The sequence below is a fragment of the Lissotriton helveticus genome, chromosome 7, assembly GCF_964261635.1.
Source record: "Lissotriton helveticus chromosome 7, aLisHel1.1, whole genome shotgun sequence".
NCBI classification, from domain to species: Eukaryota; Metazoa; Chordata; class Amphibia; order Caudata; family Salamandridae; genus Lissotriton; species Lissotriton helveticus.
This window is the reverse complement of record NC_136068.1, coordinates 1,323,909,220-1,323,927,922: the sequence shown is the minus strand read 5'-3', so window position 1 is coordinate 1,323,927,922 and position 18,703 is coordinate 1,323,909,220. Positions and strand designations below refer to the sequence as shown.

Sequence of the window (18,703 nt, the reverse complement as noted above, 5' to 3'; positions counted from 1 at the left end):
CATTGCAAATATTTTTTTGTTCAAATTGCAGGCTGGTGTTCCTGCAAAATGGAGGCCGCTTCCTCCGAACCTCTTGTGGCGCTCGCTTCACGCCATTCATGCTTGTTTTTATACTGTTTGTGCCGCTGTGGGCAAAAAGTCAGAATCAATCAGCCAAGATTCCCGGTCGTCGTATTCTTGCATCAAGTGATTTGACCAGAAACACAGGATGTTAAGCTGATGCCGAGACTAGAATTTAGTTGCCTAATGCTAAAGTCAGCAGCTCTGGCGATAAGACACATCCTCTCCCATTGTAAACTATAATTGCATTAACCATCTACTCGCCTCCTCTCTGTTCCGTGGTAAATTTACATTATAGCATTAGCTAATGCACCCTAAAACAGGTATCACTTTGGAGCCCACAGGAACTGAAGAAAGACTGGTAAGCCAAACCCTGTGGCCATCTTGCCATAGCGATATGTTAGGGACCACAAAAGGTTGGCACAGGCAACAACAAAGCTATAAAAAATATATTAATAAAGAGTTGCTTCGAGTCTTCTTTTCTAACAAACTGTTTAAAAATGCATGGATGCTTTAGTACTATGTGAATAGGTTTGCAACAGCAAACATTTCTGTGCAAAACGGAAAAAATGTTCATAACTATTACATTTAGAACTACACAAAAACTAGGTTCTTTCCCTTCTATAGTCCATCTATTTTCAATCAAAGCGCACACATAAAAAATGGCCATCAGTTATTAAGCAAATATTCCATTTGAACAAGGAAATGTAGAACGATGCCGCCAAATATTCTTCAAAACGAGGCTTGCACCGCACTTGTCATCTTTACGCACATCGCCTGACTTTATACTATAGTATCTCTGCCACGCGGTTGCGCGACAAGAAGAGTTTTGGAGATAATGATCACATGCCAAATAAAAAAAAAACTTACAATGACGTTCTTCTGGATTTTTACTTGTTATTGCAGTCATTTGGAGTTAGACTAGGGACTCTGAAACGGCAAATGTGTGCAGTTGAATTGCTCTACTTTTGTAGGCTTTTATCTGTGCATCACCTAGTGGTACGTTTCTGTAGATTGAAACTGTTTGTGGTTGTATGACATTACAACGAATTCCGTTGCAATGCATGCCTTTACCACGCATGCGTTACAACGGGATTGGGTTTCCACGCATAACCTTCACCACGAATATTTCTTTACCATGCATGGATTTTCGTTGTAAATTCATGCATGGTGAGGGCATACTCTTGTTAAAGGTTAAACCTCCTTCTCTTACATGACCCCCAGCGTCTTTTTTTTTTTTTTTTTTTTTAGACTGTGAATTCCAGTGGTTGTCGATACCGTAAGTATTTTATTGGGTGTCACTCATGATTAGGCAAGACGAAAAGTAAAGGATGGAATGCTTGCAGTAAGCTAAATCACTAGAAATTATTGTAACTATGTTAGTGATTTATTTTCTTTGCAACTGTAAAATATCAGAGTGTAACCACCCCTCAACCCCCAAATTAATCAGTTGTAATGCTTACCCTGCTCTAGAACATAGCTTACACACATTGGCAAAGGCAATAGCTCTGGCTTGCATTTTCAATAGTTTGACTAATTGGCATTGTAAATGATAATGGCTTTTATTTATGTGTTTTGAAAACCTGCAAGCGGTGTGTAAACATGCAATTTGTACTTAAATTCCTTACTTGCGCTTGCAGGTTATCAAAACAAATAAATAAAAGGCATTGTCATTTGCAATGCCAATAGCTCAAACTCTCACAAATGCGAGACCTATTGCATTGCAAATGCTTGTTAGTGTTTTCATCTGCCCAATTCCACCGGTCACACTGATCTAATACTGCAGTTGTGTGCTTTTATTTTACCATACACTCCTTGTTGTAGAAAAGCAAAGACTATTATGGACATAATGTTAGACCTGCATATTTTGTAGCTAGTGCAGTCTGTATGGTGCCGTGGCTCATTATTCTCCACCATATTAAATGTCTTCCATTTCCCATTTATCTCAATAGCTTGTGAGATCACCGCTGTCAGCATGATTCTTTCTGGGCCAGTTATGATTCTTTCTGTTTATTGTACTGTTCTGTTTACCAATGTACCTTTGTGTTGAACATATCCAGAAAAATAAGTTGAACAGTCAGACTAACTTAATGTATTATTCAACCTTATTTAGTCAAATATTTTGTTTGGCAGGTCTTCAAATTGCCTTCCTAGCTGTGCATCTCGAAGGATATGTTTTTCTGTAGATGACGTTGGGCTGCTAGATCTAGATGCTAAAGCGTATGAGTGCGTTAGAGCTCTGATGGAGATATTAGTCTTTGGACCCAAGGAGGAGAGTGGGAAAGTTGCAACTCTTTGCATGGAGTCATAAACTAACAATTCCTCTGCTATGGTCCAGAAAGATCCACAGTGCTGCCAGATTAGGGTGAGAGTTCCTCTGCACTGTATGGTGCTTGAGATAACCCAGAGGGGGCGCCTACAAACATTGGCAAAATGGTACCATGATGACTGTGTATATGGGCACAGTGATATTTTATTTCATATTTATTTGATTCAGACCTCAACTGAGTTCAACAAATACATACATAAAATGATTAGTGAATTAAGATTACATTTTTAAAACTCTTTCTAAGATGGAGAAATAACAATGTATTGCGGTCCGCTTATACAGCGTTTGATTGTAGAAGTATATTAAAATTATGCTTTTTACCTTTAAAACAGCTTTAAAAAACTTTTCAACAACTTAGATTGTCGCATACAAATTCATTAACTGGAGAATTACACCGCAAGATTTTATCATTTGATAAAATAGCATTGTACTTTAATTGAATTAGAATTATGTATCGTCATCGATCCTCTACCATACTAGAATTAAAACAAATTAATAAAACGTGAAGCAAATCTTGTCGTCCACCGTGATACAATTCACATATGCCTTTAGAGTTTTTTGTACCGTCCCAGCTGGCTAAAACTGTTGCTAATGGGAGTATGCCCATACGTAAGAGTAGGATACAGCGCCTTACCCCATGTTCTAATTGAAATGGTAGATAGGGAGCATGGATTTTAAATTCTATATTTTCTGCGAACGCTTTGTAATGCTTTAGCTGGCTGCAATATTCTTTATCCTTTTCTTAACTGATTTTAGAGACAAGATGTTTTAAAAGAGCTTCAGGTGCGCTAGTGACCACTCCTGTAACAGTGCTACAGTGCACTGTGAAACCTCAGAAGCTTTTATCAAATTCCTATTAAAAGTATACCCAGATGATTCCTCTCTAAATGTTTTCAACTTTAATAAGTGTCTTAATGTATTTGGTTCTGCATGTAGGAGGTTATACGCCTATCTTATGATATTAGAGATTACACTGGTAAAAATTCCCTTTGGGGATAACTCAAGGAGAAGAGCTTGAACTAGTACCGAATGAGACACGTTTACCAGTTTTCGGAGTACGGTTCCCACCTTTACTTTTATGGCTTGCCATGTTTTAATTTGTGCGTATTCCATTGCATATGATAGAATCAGTGGGATTTTCATACCTTAGACTTACAGCATTGGTATAAAATGTCTATTTCCCATAGAGCAATACAGATGTTTTAAAAACTCCAACATGGGAGTCTGCCTTCCGACTTAAATGTTGAAGGTGGGCTGCATCTTGTAGATTATACGTAGAAATAGTCTGCCCGATTAAATTGATTACGTATGACGCATCTGTTTTTAAAAAAAAAATGTATTTGCTGTGTGCGCCCTGAAGAATCTTATACATTATATCAATTCGCATAATTTATGCTGTCGTGCTGGGAGGATCTACATGCTTGGTATACTCCTGTCGATCTGTTTTTATGTTTTAATTATGGTTCTTTTATGGTTTTAAAACTTAAAACCGAATAAAGTGTTTTGAAACTGCAATTGAAATACGTAAAGATGCGGCCCAGATAGACATACTCTTTTACTATCTCAATTGGTTTACCTCCTAATGACCAAACATAAGATAGAGGTTTCCTTCTGCCACTAAAAGGAAGAGCATTAGTTTTAGAAAGATTTATTTTACTAATTGCTTTCGAATTCCAATGGATCATTCCTGTTTTATGATTTACACTTGCCCGACTATCCAAAGAGCGTAGGGACCACGAAGATGTATGCTGTGTAAAAACATCTATTTCTATAAAAAGTAGTGCGTGGTCACTTTCGTGTGTAGATTGAGTGGAAAATAATTGGACCTTCGAAAACAGATCAAGACTAAAGATTAAATAATCTATAATTGAAGGCTTGGTGGGACCCAGTCTAGTGTATGCCGCCGGTATATCTCCATCGATTCTCCCATTTGAGATAATGCTGTTAATTATTTCGGTAGCTGACAGGACCGATTTCCCCCTTTTTATCTGCTTTATCTTATTGGGAAATACTGGAGTTGGAATAGAGCAAGCTTCTTCTTGAGCAGGTTTTCTCCTGTTGTAAACTAGAGCATTAGAAATCTTTCCATTAAAATTCCCAGCCATTATCATTGGATATACCTTTGCTTCTATTATACATTCGATTTCCTTAAATGCTTTTGTCAAGAGGTGATCTTTTGAGGCTCCTAGTGGGAAATAAACATTAAAAAGTAGGAGAATTGAAGGAGGCTCCAATCTTTCCTTCCAACACCTAATATTAATACATTGGATATTTGGCAAAGAAAGCTCAATTTCCTCTGGGTCCCAATCTATCTCCTCTCTTAGAAGGATTGCTAGGCCACCTTTTGCGTTGCCTCTTCTACAGGCCTCTGCTGCCTTGTCAAACGCAAAATATTCTTTTTGAAGGAAAGGCGCCAAGGACCATGTTTCTTGTAGTAGCACAATAGAAGGTGAATTTTCCAACACAACGGGCATCTTATCAGTAGTTTTTCCTGCGATGTTCCATGACACTATCAATTGAGTATCGCAAAAAAGGCAGCTTCAATTCCTTGTCAGACTTATTCCTGTTCAGAGATCCCACCATCGATGCCCAGGAATTTTCATCCGATAATGACGTTCTTGTGTTCGAGCCATTCCGGATTCGCCAAATTCCATCTTTTACAGAGATCAATAGGGGGCTATCTTGCACGAATTTCTTTGTTTCACCTCCTGCGCCCTGCTGGTTAAGATTATCAAAATTGGCCCCGTTTTCTTCATCTTTTGAATGATTACAAGTTGGGCTGGCTTGTGTAACTATTCCGATGTCGAATCCGTTTTTATGGAGAATATCTTGTTCTTTAATTATGATAGCTGGGACTACGTTTGACCAGAAGTCCTTGTGAGCCACCGAGCACAGCGATTTATTAGGGAAAGAAATTAGTTTTATTTCTTCTGTGGTTAGTGATTGAAGGGGTCTAATTTTGCGCAATAAATCCACTAATCTCCTGCGGTTTAATGGATAATTACGGCTGGGAAAAATGTCAATTAATTCTAGGGTGCTTGACTCTGAACATTCCAACCCACCCTGATGTTCCTGGTTGGCACGTTAAACTTGAAAATTAAGCTCTTTAATTTTTAAAGGTTTTATTGAAGAATGTTGTGCTAAATGATTCAAACCTTTTGTGGCTTTTGCTTCGACTTGATGTATTTAAGTACTCATTTCTGCTTTTCTTGCCATGATTAATTTCTTCAATTTCTTGCTCTGAAAGGCTCGTATGGAGAAATTTTACTTTTCGCAAGGCCTTTTGTTATCCTTTGTTTAGTTCTTTTCTTTGGCATTTTCTTCTTGTTAATTTGCCCATTCTTGTGAATCTCCTTTTTATGTGACTTTGTCTTGGGTTCAAGTTGTGACGTTTTATTCGGAGTGAGGACTTCCTCTGACCCTCTTCCGACTATCGATCGCAAAGTAGATAGATTAATTTTTTGGTCTTTTGCTTGAAAAATTGGAAAAAGGGGTATGGGGTTTTGAATGGCATTTCCTTTTGCATTCTCTGGACAAAGGTCTTCAAATAGTGACCGAAGGGAATACGTTTCATCACTAGTGGCACAGTTAGATTTTGATTCCCTTTAGATTGGGTTCTCCCCGTCTGGGTTGCCGTCTGCTCTGCCCTCTTTCTGTATGTTGGAGAATTGCTAGAGGACGGGGATTTTAGATTACACTTGTCTTCACTGTCTATGTCGAGCTGTAAATTTAATGATGCAGTTGGGCTATTTGAGCAGGTTGAATAAGTTGAGTTAATAGTTTTTTCTTTTTTTGTCAACCAGAAATTGTAGGATTCTTGTTTGAGTTTCTAATATCCGTTCCGTGTTTTCCAGGTTCTTTTCTAGAAGTGTTAACATAGTCCATAATTCTCTGCAATTATAGTATGGTACTTAAGACAGGGTCTTGCCTATTTACATTTGTGGCAAATGTATGAAGGAAATCAGAAATATGACAAGTCGTGTTCCATATCGGCCAGATTTCTCGGAGTACTAGATAGAATATACACTGGCTGTTTTTGAAAATCTTTTGTGTCAGGGCAGCGAGGCGACATCAAATTGATATCTGGAAGAGTGAATTCAATTGCTGCTTTTTGTCTAGGGCCCTCCTGGGTCTCCATTTTGACCTTATGCCCCGATAGGTCTTTCTCAGGCCGAAGTTCTGCAGTCTCTTTGAACTTAGTCTCTTGGGAGGTTGCCGAATAATGGGCTGAATACTTTCATGCGCAACATCCTTGAGTAGGGAGAGATTAGGCTCTGAGCGGTCTATTCTTACATCTACTTTCTTTGTCTATAGTAACCGGTTGCTACTGCTGAGCCTCCAGAGGAATTCCTTTAGGGGTTGTTGTAAATGTTATTGTAGATGCAAGCCGCTTCCGTGGTAGCTCCCGGCCCACTCTCTGCAACTATGAATGTTCTGTTGGAATGTGTCTGTTGGGCGACCGCCAACAGGCGTATTCGTTGCTGCCCTCCTTCCTTGCCACCTCGCTCTCCTTACTTGCTGCTTTTGGCTCCAGTCACCTGACACCAGCTGCCCACAGTCATTTTCAGACTATTTCTTGCCTCCGCACCGCTCTCCTCTTTCCCTCCCCACTCCCAGGCAACTCCAGGTTCAAGGCTCCAAACTCCCCAAAGCCACGTACACTTGGGTCTGCTCCCCACGGCCACAGCCTCGACCGGGGGATACAGGTCCGCTGTCCCAGATCGTGCCGCCTTAATCTAACTAGCACGGGTATCTGGGGAGTTGGAGGTCCAGGGGTCCGGGCTCGGTGAGGCTTGACGTGGTGCGGCACACTCTGCGCCGATCTTGAATGCCGGCAACTCCGCGGCGATGGCAATAGTGAATACACAAAGTGGACTTCTCTGGTCAGGTCAGATCACCAGCACCATCACTACCAGGCACAGTGATAATTTATGTATTTGTTACGTACTAAAACTCAAATCTCAAAACGTGTGATACAATACAAATCTGTATGGTGGGCGTTGAGTGAGCTGAATGCTTTTCTTTGTTTGACTTTTTTGTCAGACTCCTTTGCTTGCATCTTATTCAGTGGGATTCCTTTCACTTATTGTTAGTCCTGAAACATAGCTACTTTAACGTCCGTTTTGAATAGATGCCTTCTATACATCTATGGCTTCTCATGAAAAAACTACCTTTTCCCTTTTCTTTCAGCACCCGATTGGAGGAACTGAGTTCTTGGTTAGTTTTCCCCTTGTTCTGTCTCCCCCACTTAACTCCCACCCCCAGCTTAACTGTTGCTTCTCTGATTCTCCTCAGTCGGCTTTTATTTTATATTTTAGTTTAAGCACCTCCCCGCCTTCTCTGCCATTGTTTTTTGTTAGCATTCACTTGTCCCCTACCGGCTGCACTATGGCATGTCCTGTTATCTTTTTTTTGGGGGGGGAAGGTCCAACACCTGCAATTTGCTACCAGGCCACTCCCCGCCAATGTCTTAAAAAAATATATAAAAATAAAGTGCTTTGCAGCATTGTATATATCTTTTTTTCATTTACTGCTCCCAGATAGGCACCCACATCTTAGTTAGAACAGTAAAATAAAGCAAAAACTAAGGGACCACCTTGTCATAATGCATGAGCGAGCATGAACCGCCATGCGTGGCCGGTGTCATGGTATGCGCATATGGAATGATGCATGCACACACGTAGGTTGTCATGTTTTTCTTTCTTTTTGCCGATGTTGAAGAGCACTGGCGAACAGCTTTACATCTTTTTTGGTCATTGCCTGTCTGTGGCATATGTGCCATTTGACCCGATTCAGACGACTGTGTTTTGAAGCCAAATTTGCTTTATTTCAGCTATCACTGGCCTAAAACTGCCTCTCTTTCAATATATCAATGGAAAAAATACATAATCCCAATTTTATCAAAATCTTCCACTTTCCTGCTCTAAAATGTTGGCATGTATGCTATGGCATTCATTTTTTCAGATGTTTGACAATGTCTCAAGGCAATGGTGTAAGGTTTCAAGGAAAAATCAGCTAATGCTTGAAAAATGCAGATCCTTTCCCCTAAAGAAAGTTAAAAAAAACAAGCATTAGGAATGCATTAGGGCTCGGGTTTGTTTTAAGTTAGAGATAATGGCATTGTAAATGGCAATGTGTTTTAGGCACTCTGCACTACCACTCTGCACTCTGCACTACCACTCTGCACTCTGCACTACCACTCTGCACTCTGCACTACCACTCTGCACTCTGCACTACCACTCTGCACTACCACTCTGCACTACCACTCTGCACTACCACTCTGCACTACCACTCTGCACTACCACTCTGCACTCCCACTCTGCACTACCACTCTGCACTCCCACTCTGCACTCCCACTCTGCACTCCCACTCTGCACTCCCACTCTGCACTCCCACTCTGCACTCCCACTCTGCACTCCCACTCTGCACTCCCACTCTGCACTCCCACTCTGCACTCCCACTCTGCACTCCCACTCTGCACTCCCACTCTGCACTCCCACTCTGCACTCCCACTCTGCACTCCCACTCTGCACTCCCACTCTGCACTCCCACTCTGCACTCCCACTCTGCACTCCCACTCTGCACTCCCACTCTGCACTCCCACTCTGCACTCTGCACTACCACTCTGCACTCTGCACTACCAATCTGCACTACCACTACCACTCTGCACTCTGCACTACCGCTCTGCACTACCGCTCTGCACTACCGCTCTGCACTACCGCTCTGCACTACCGCTCTGCACTACCGCTCTGCACTACCGCTCTGCACTACCGCTCTGCACTACCACTCTGCACTCTGCACTACCAATCTGCACTCGCCACCAGACACGGCGGACTCGTGGAAAATTAATGAAGTGACCTAGAGGGTGAGGATGGGATACTCCGCTACCATCGAGTTCGTAGAAGAACAAGATTACATACGAAAAACAAGCAGCACAGAAAGCATCACTTTTGCGATCGCAATTGTTTAAACAAGCAGCACAGAAAGCATCACTTTTGCGATCGCAATTGTTTAAACAAGCAGCACAGAAAGATCACTTTCGCGATCGCAATTGTTTAAAAAAACGAGATCTGATGCATGTGATTCTCTACATTGCTGGCCGGCTGTTCATGCGCGCACACAGAGCTGAAGGGAAAAAAAACACAGCAGTGCACACGCTCACAGCACCATCTACCTTCAATTACCGGCACCTCGGACAGCTGGTAATTGAGGATTTATGTATTCTTCTGCGCGTGTCCGAACACTTTATGCAGGAAGTGGACATTGACAAATTCCTAAGTCCTATGGCGTGCTGCCTTACTTTAATACAGCCTTGCCTGGACCAATTACCATGCACATGGCAAAATACCACACACAAAAAACGCGCGCTTTCTGGAATGTGGCAGCCCGGACCCCTTTCAGAATTCTTTTTTTTTTCTAATACATAAGAGCTCGGAAACTCCGCCCCCACTTCGTGGTGACGTAGGCCCGAGCCCTAAAAACGATATCCACTTCATGAATCGCACAAGTGCAGTTGACGTCTAACGTAAACGCCCTTTAATTTAAAAGAAAGTACTATGGCATAAGGGCAGAGCTAAGCACAGCGATTGGAAACAGGAGGTTGCAGTGAATCTGTATCTTACAGTCATTTATCGTTAGCTCTGCCGTGGCTTTTCGCCTAGAGATATAAGAATATTGTTTTCTATTTTGTCAAACATAAAACGTGCTATTGATCTGCAGTTTTAGCAGAACGGACTCCAATTGAAAAAAATTAAAACGTGCAAATAGCGAAACATTCACATGATATATAAATCTGTAACATTGACGTCTGTCAATTTTTTTAATCGCTGGCATCCACCATTTAGAATATTCACTTTTTTAATTAACATGCATCCAGAATTTAGATTCGTACCACTAGCTAACTTTGTGGTCTTTGTGATGCCCTGCATTGTACCATGCTGCCTAATTTAACCTTTTTTGTTAGGATAACATGATGAAATTACAGACGTGTGGTCAAGTCAGTCTTTCTAATGCATAATTGAGTGCGCTTTAAACAGTTTCACCTTGATTCAAAAGCTTGTCTCTATTCTCCCTTCACAGGGAGAAAGAACAAGAAACACAAGAAGAGGAACGTTTGATGGAAGAAAAGAAAAAGAAAAAGCAGGAAGAAAAGAAAAAGAAAGAAGGTGCTCAAAAAAAGGTGGGAAACTTGTGCATTGACCTGTCCATTTGCAGATAGTTTTAGCGTAGCAGTCGGATTCATTCAGCAGCTTTGACTGTTCTTATCTGCATTGCATGTGGTAATTTATAGCAGATGCTCCCAATCCTAACCGGTCGAGATTGGTAAACTTCTCCGCATCATCCAATAATAGCTGCTCGTGTTAGATTGCTTAGATCAGATATAAATGCCCGTCTGAGATCATTTACAGTTGGTCCTCCTTTTCACTGCTAATGGTGAACCTCCATCACAGCTGTTATAATCACATCCCTTAAAAAAAATACTGCCACTTTGCGCGCACTGAATTTAAATGCTTAACATAAGGTATTATTGTCCCAGACGCACTGATCTTTGCATAGAATTTTTAGACTTTAGTGTTCTGTGTTTCTCAAAGTAAGTTAATCTAGTGTTTGAATATAAAAGTGGTAATAAGGTATGATCCTGGATATGGTGCAGTTGTCGCAGAGTACAAAAGCATTTGTGTGCAAGGAGGCGCAATTCTACCTGAGAATCTGACACTGCACCAAATGCCAAGCATGAAACTTATGGGCTGCGGCATCGTACCCACATCAGAAGACCAGATTGTGGGTACCGTCTACTTAGTCTTTGTAGCGCATGCGAGAATCTAAAGACCAGCAAGAACTAAAATGCGGATACTTTTGAAGGTGCATTTAGAGCAGATCAAGCTTGACGGGCCTACCCCGTTTGTGTTGCTACACTACATAAACACAACTGCTTTCCAAGATCACCAAGATTTACTAGGAATTTAGTTGAAGATGAAGCAAGGATTTAAATCTTGGGGTTGTGGATTACTCTTACATAATTGTGGTACCAGGGTACTATTTGAGAGTATACAACTTTATACGCTCTAACTTCATATCCTTCGGCCTAAAAATCATTTACTGGCAGTGCCTCAATAGCTTATTAAACTATTAAAAATGCTTATTAGCGGTTGATTTTAGGGATGAATATACAAACAAAATATACAGACGTACCTTAATATTGTATGGCTAACATTTAAAAAGCAGTTTAAACACAGCAATACAAAGTATTACAAAGTATTACTCAAAACATTAGACAAAATGAAACGAGATGAAGAATATTCCATAAACTTAAGAATTCGGAAACAAAGGAATGCCAACTAAAACTAGTTGGAAAACAATTGGAATACAGTCCATGTAGTGCGAGCCCTATCTTAACCAGGGCCACCTTTTCAGTACAGTAAAATAGGTCTGTAGAAATCTCAATTTTTAAAATCATTTATGCTTGTAAAAGTACGTGCCCTGAAAGTCACTAAAGTAGCACAGAATTGATAAATGCTAAAATTCCATTTTCAAATCCGTAATGAAGACTTTGGCTGGGTCATTAGTTATGAGCTCTGGCATCCAGCTATAACCACATTTTCAAAACCAGGTGTACACTCGCAAGTCTTAGCGATCGTGAGTGGATGCTCCTAGCTTGACGTCTGCATATATTAAGTTTTCCATCTGTCAAAGAATCTGACAAGGTTTGCACACGTCATGATCCACATCAACAAGACTTCTCAAAGAAGAAGAGAAAGTAGTAATCATTTGCCATTAATAAGATTAATGTTGGTTCCTCCTATCAATCCGAAGCTGGAACACGGCAGCATGACCGGAAGAAAATGCAAAATAAATTGAACTGATTGTTGCACAATAATGTTGGGACTAGGCTCCCTGTGTCAGACAATTGAAACACACAAAGACATCTGTTATGCCACTCGGTCATGAGAAGGCACTGCATTAAGCTGTAATTCGTTTTTAATTGTGATTCACTGTATGTTTATGGTATTCCCGTAGCCCAAACCTAGCCAGTGTAGTGCTGTACTGCGTCAAAGACAAGCATACAGTTAATGGGTAATAGGAGAGGTATCGGGGATATCGCTGTTAATATATTTTGGGATGAAGTGCTCTCCACTTGGATGCTAAGGTACATCCACCTCTTCCCATTGACTTTCCATTGAAATCAATGGAAACTCCATGACGAGTTACCCTTGTCATTAGCACTGAAGGGGTTAAAGTGTTGAGCCCTACTCTTTTCTAGCAGCATTGGGGAAGTCCTGATGGATACAGGGATTTTATTCCAGATCCTCAGTGCGTAGATCATAAAGACCTGCTGCCTTATTTTTTAATTTTTACACTTCTTAGTTTGATGGAGCTTTTGCAGTGGGAGTGCTGAAAACCATCAGAGATGGTGAGCTTGTCTGCAAGATAAGTAGGGGTGCTGGTCCTGGTGGCTGTGTAAGTGATGATGACGGTTTTGAAGATGGTGCTAGTCAGCAAGGGGAGCTGATGGAGTCGATTAGGATGAGGGGTAAGATGATCATGTCTCTTCAGACCCTGGATAATAAATATTGCGGCTTGGAGGATCAGTTAAAAGGTGCCGTTTTGGAGAATGGCTTGGAGCACGAGTTACCATCATCTAGATTTAGTTTGTCCTATTAAATGTCCGATTAACAACATTGGAAGACATTAAAAAATGTATGTCAAATATTTGCTTAATAGTCGCTTTCTATTTCAGCCCTAGAATGAGTTCTGCTTTACAGTGAAAATGTTTGTTGTAATATTGTTGTATTTTTATTTTCAGGCTGCCGAACAAAAAACCAAAGGTCAGTGATACTCATAAGATCTTTCTCTTGCATACTTTCATTAATTGTTAATAGGTCTTTTTTAATGTCTCTTCGTTGTTTTAATTGTCAGATATTTCAACGATGGTGCCACCTTTTGAAAATGTGTAATTGCCAAGATTTCTTGTGGCTAACTTATGCAAACGTCAAATGACATTTTTGATGTGTATCAAAGAAACTATAATGTTGATGGAGGTGTAGAGTCCTCTTTTCTTTTTGAATATAGCAACTAATTGTTGTACCATATCTTTTCACTGCATCTTTCCTGACCCCACACCCTTCAACCAAAACTCTGAAGCTAATTAACACCAACTCTGATATGGTTACGGGTTGCACATGAATAATTTGGGTGGAATAGGCATATGCGAGAGGGTTGCATCAAATTTGCTTGGCTTTGGGCCAGACCATAAGCCTTGCTATTTATTGACATTGTTCATGGGTATGTGACCACTGTGTAGATTAAACACCAGTAGGTTTCAAAAGTGTGTAGAATAAAATGTCTTACCAGTTTCCAGAAGGTATTCAGTTATCGATTATTCAAGGTTTCCATGTGAGAACATCTTTTTTCAATTTTTTTTGTTGCAGACATTACTTTGAAAAACTTTTAAAATATCAAATTATTTCTCTTCCAGGAGATCCTCATCAATATTCATAAACACATGAATATTTCGGCCCATGCGCAGGGACCCCGGAAACATATAAAAACATATATGTAGCTCTAAAAACATATATATATGTTTATCACAATATAGCCCTCCATACAGTAAAAGCTGGGCAATGTAAGAATTTATTTTGCATAAATATATAACATTCCAATAAAGCAGGGAGAAAAACACTTTTGAACTGCTTTAATGCATCATAGAAAACCTGCTCCTGCAAAGCGGAATGAAAAACATTGCCAGCCCATAGACTGCATAGTAGAAACATTAGTGTAGAAAGCTGAAAAGCTAACCCACAGAAACACAGAATAAAGCTGCCAGTGTGCCTCTAAGGCAGCCATGACCCCTAGCTTTCCTTCATGCCTTAGGGGTGACAGGTCAGTTGTTCTTTCCGGCTCCTTCTGTCAGGGCCCTGGTTACTTCAGCTCTCTACTTTTTCTCATAAGCTTTCTACTTCAACGTCTTTTTACTGTTGGAGTACTTTTCTGCTATTTTTGAGAGTTGAGCATTATTTTTCACTCAAAAATGCCCTCTCTGTTTGATCCTTGCCCTTCCTGTGGCAAGAAGGCCAAAACAGACTCCCATCCTGTCTGTGTCCTTTGCCTTCCTAATGATCGCTCTCCCAAGACTTGCCAGTCTTGGTCCAAGAGAACTCTTGAGTGAGGATTTGCATCTATGGACTGGCTGAGAAGGGGAAGACACCTTCAAGAGGCAGGTCTCCGGTGAAGAAGAGAAAGGAGCGAGCCAGATCTTCATCAAGAAGTAAGGTTCCAATCTGCTCTCCTTCGGGGTTGGGCTCGGTGCCGAAAATACCTTCATCGGCAACAAATACGTCGACGAAAAGACCATCAACCGCGTGCTCGCCATCGAGAACATCGGTCGTCAACAAAGCCAACCGGTAAGTCGGATCCTCCGCCGTCGTCAACCTGGCGACGATCGGTGTCGAAGAGTCGTTCTCTTTGGTGCGTGCTTGCCCAACATCGAGAGAGAAGTCTGTCTGCATCGGTTCGATGTATGACGTCGAGAGATGTGCCACCGTCGCCAAGGCATCGATGATCGGCGGCGAAGCAGGAGTCTCCGTCAACCAGGCGGCGGTCGACGTTGAGATATGCCTCGTTGTCACCAGAGGCAAGACAAACGTCTAGACAAACACCTCCGTTGACGTCAACCAGGCAACGTTCAACGTCTAGGTCTAGACCCGTATTGACAGCGAGGAAGGATTCGTCGTCAAGACCCGATGTAAGGTATACACGACTACGTTTGACGTCGAGACGGCAGTCTCCGTCGATGTCAAGAAGTGCCCAGATCTCCACTCTGCTGGTTTGTATTACACACTTAGCACCGAGAGAGAGATCTGAGAGGTCTAAGGACACGACGTGGAGAAGGATTTCTCCATCCATTTGCACTTTGTTGGGTTCTCCAAGGCACTCCAAGTCGAAGGAGAAATCTGTGAGGTACAGGTGTTCGACGTCAAAACATTCAACGTCGAAAAATAATGAAAGATTGACGTCGAGAAGAAGATCCCTGTTAAAAGAGTCACTCATTTTAGTGACTCATAGTCGATTGACGTCGAGACACTCGCCATCGAGGTCCCATCGTTCCTCGTGGAGACATTAAGCCTACAAAGACCGCAGAGAGTCGTCTGTTTCAGTGATGAGCTCTCCTCAGGTGCTCTCAACATCCAGAAGTTCTTCTGCTCATTCTCCAGAGCAGACAAGAAAATCACCAAGAAGCTCACCACAGAGGCAAAAATCTCCTTCGGTGCACTTTTTGCCACAATGGCTTATGCCCCTTCATCATTGCCAGAAGGAACCCTGTGACCAAGTACAGCGGCCTGCCACCTATTCTAGTCATCTGCACAGATCTCCACTACGAAGACTGGTGCAGGAGGTAGACAGGTCTCTTACTACTCAGACCAGAGTACACCGAGGCAGATCTGAGCATAGACCAGCTCATGCTCATCATAAACGAAGAACGCCATCATGGTAGTCTTCCTCCACTCACTCTTCAAAAAGCGACTCCTCTTCTACCTTTACAGATAGCCCTCCCTTGTAGTGTAGTTCCTATTTTCCCAATAGGCTCTGCGCATTGGAATAATATCTTCAATAGTATAGACGTAGGACTGTGGTTAACTAGGTCTTCTACTGACGATATTAGACTTAAAGTTATGTGTGCCAGCTAGCTCAGAGTTCACTAGAAACTTTCTCGAATAGGCAAGGAGGAGTATAACCTCCCTGGATAGACAAGAAGGGATTTAGTTTCTGACAACCATAGAACATGACAACTTTGCTCCCCCCTAATCAAGAGTATATCTCTAGAGTCGTGTGAAAACAAAAGATAACTATTTTACTCAGTCAGTACGTGCATTCTTAGTTTCACCAGTTTGTAGAGAAATAAGAGATGGGCGTGTTTCAATAAAAATGTTATTTATTGATCAGTCTCTTTTCTCATACAAGAGAAATGAATCGCTATTATTGCAATACTTATAGTTAAGTAAAGTGCATACAGTAAAAGCAGGATTATAAAATAATACTGTAAAAGCATTGATATGGTTTCTTAGCCATATGATACTTAAAATGGATAAAAGATATACATACATATATACATTGACTAATCGTTCTCAACTGGTGCTTCTAACTACGCCTACCCCGGTGTACCTGACCTAAGCCTAATACGTGGGCGGAAGTAAATAAGTAGCAGTTTAAGTTAAGTTTGTTTTGCCAAGGATCTGACTCAAGAATTCTCTGTAAGGGGTTAGTCAGTTCAGTACCTGGGATTTAGAAGGCTGGAGGGTTGGTATCTCTGTCTCAGGACTCGATATCCCAGTTACCCGCGAGGGCGGCTGGAAACGCCGGAGGCTGGATTTCTCGGCAGGAGAAAAGGCAGCGTCTCTTTCAGCGCGTCAAAAGGGAGGGGCAGCGTCCGTGGGCTTTCTGCATCAGCTGGGCTCTCCGGCAAGTAGCGCTGCTCCAAGCTCGTCACCACCGTGTGTTTCCTTAGGGCAGCGTCGGTATATTTATACCTGAAAGGTGCCGAGTTTGACGTAAGGATGGACATAAGAAGTCAGTAAGAATGTCATAAGGACTGGTCGTTCTTACATTCTTTTCAGGAGTTCTCGAGCGAAATCAAAACAATAGCTGCGGGGGATTTCCCAGGTCTGCTGGAGGTTTGGTTTGTTTAGAGAACTTGGTGTGCTTTCTAGGGGGCTGGAGGGATAGTGCTTGCTTAATGTGACAGCATGCGCTATGACCTAATCTGAAAACGGGTTTCTGTGCTGTTGTATGGACATTAGTGAATTAATAACCGGACAAGGGTCAGAAAGGGTCAGTATCAATATAGGTACCTAGATAAACACACTACACCCTCAAGAGTGTCACCTATAGATGATGTTAACCCCTTCCACGATGTCCTTGCTAGAGGGGCTCAGAAGCTTAATATAGAAATGTGTGCACCTCAAGCTTCTACAGCCATCACTTTTTTAGACCCTCCATCAGCGATCTGCAGATAGACCATTGCTCCCATTGATTCCCGGTCTCCTTCAGCCAGTAATGAATGTTTTTCTCACCCCATCCTCGATTAAAGGAGCTCTGGCTAGGATCCAGAAAAAGTACAAACCGGCTGCATCGGATCCTTTGTTTCTGAAATCTGATCCTCTACCGGATTCGGTAATCATTGCAGCAGCAAAGAAAAGGCATGCTGTTGCTTCTGCTTCCACAGTTCCTCCAGACAAGGAGAGTAGAGCTCAGGACTCTTGGGGGAGAAAGGCATGCAGCTCTATAGCATCTTCTGTGAAGTTATCTAGCACTGTTGCCCTGCTGGGCCGATACGACTGATCCTTGTGGGATTCATTGGAGCGCTTTAAGGAGAAGCTGCCAAAGGAGGATCAACAAGATTTCACAGAAATTATCCAAGAGGGGGCGCTAGTGGCCAACGAAGTGATCAGCACAGCAATGGACGGAGCTTCTCTTGCTGCGCATTCCTATGCACACAGAATATGCGTATGGAGGTCATTTTGGCTGCGCCTAACTGCTTTGAAACAAGAAGCTCAGCAGCGTATTTTAAATAGTCAGTTCTCTGGTAACTCCCTTTTTGGATCACATACTGATGAAGAGATGGCAAAATGAAGGCCGAATCGGATACACTGAAGGCCGTCGGCCTAGAGAAGAAAAAGGAATTCAGGCATCGCTACAGGCCTTATAATCGTAAGAACTGCCAACAGAGAGTTCAAACCGCTCCATGGTTGCATAAGCAACAATCTAAGTCGCAGTACCAAGGCCGTCCTTCCTCTAGAGGCAGAGGTGGACATTAGCAGCAATCTTCCCCCGCATCCAAAGCTCTAGACAAGCAATAAGTTCTCGTTTCCTTTAGCACCGTTGCTCACTGCAGTGGGAGGAAGTATCTCAAATTGCATTGCTGAGTGGCGCAACATCACCAAAGATCAGTGGTTACTAAATATACTGTGCAATGGGTAGGCGATACGTTGCTGCGCACCTCCACGAGACATTCCTCCAGTAAGATAACATCCTCACCACCTGGATTGCTACGTCAGGAAGTGTCGACCCTTCTAAAGAGTTCCTCCTGCTCAAAGGGGAAAAGGAGTTTACTCCAGATATTTACTTATACCGAAAGAAGACCAAGTGCACAAGTTCAGACCTATCCTAGATCTCTGAACAAAGTCATCCGAAAGGTGACGTTTTGCATGTTGCCGCTACATCAAATATGTCCACATTTATAGAAAGGGGATTGGAAGTGTTCGGTAGATCTCCAAGATGCGTACCTCCACATACCAATTGCTCCATGCCATCGCAAGT

The 18,703-nt window shown here is 42.0% G+C and overlaps 1 protein-coding gene across 8 annotated transcripts in view; it reads left to right on the top strand.

The window, feature by feature from the left end:
• Positions 1 to 18,703, top strand: part of TNRC6C (trinucleotide repeat containing adaptor 6C) — a 992,178-nt gene that overhangs the window by 177,107 nt on the left and 796,368 nt on the right. For all 8 annotated transcript variants that reach the window (XM_078654625.1, XM_078654629.1, XM_078654624.1 and 5 more), the window contains exons 2-3: positions 10,469 to 10,568; positions 13,194 to 13,215. In XM_078654625.1, coding sequence (XP_078510751.1) covers positions 10,469 to 10,568; positions 13,194 to 13,215 — 122 coding nt within the window. The remainder of the gene's footprint in view (positions 1 to 10,468; positions 10,569 to 13,193; positions 13,216 to 18,703) is intronic.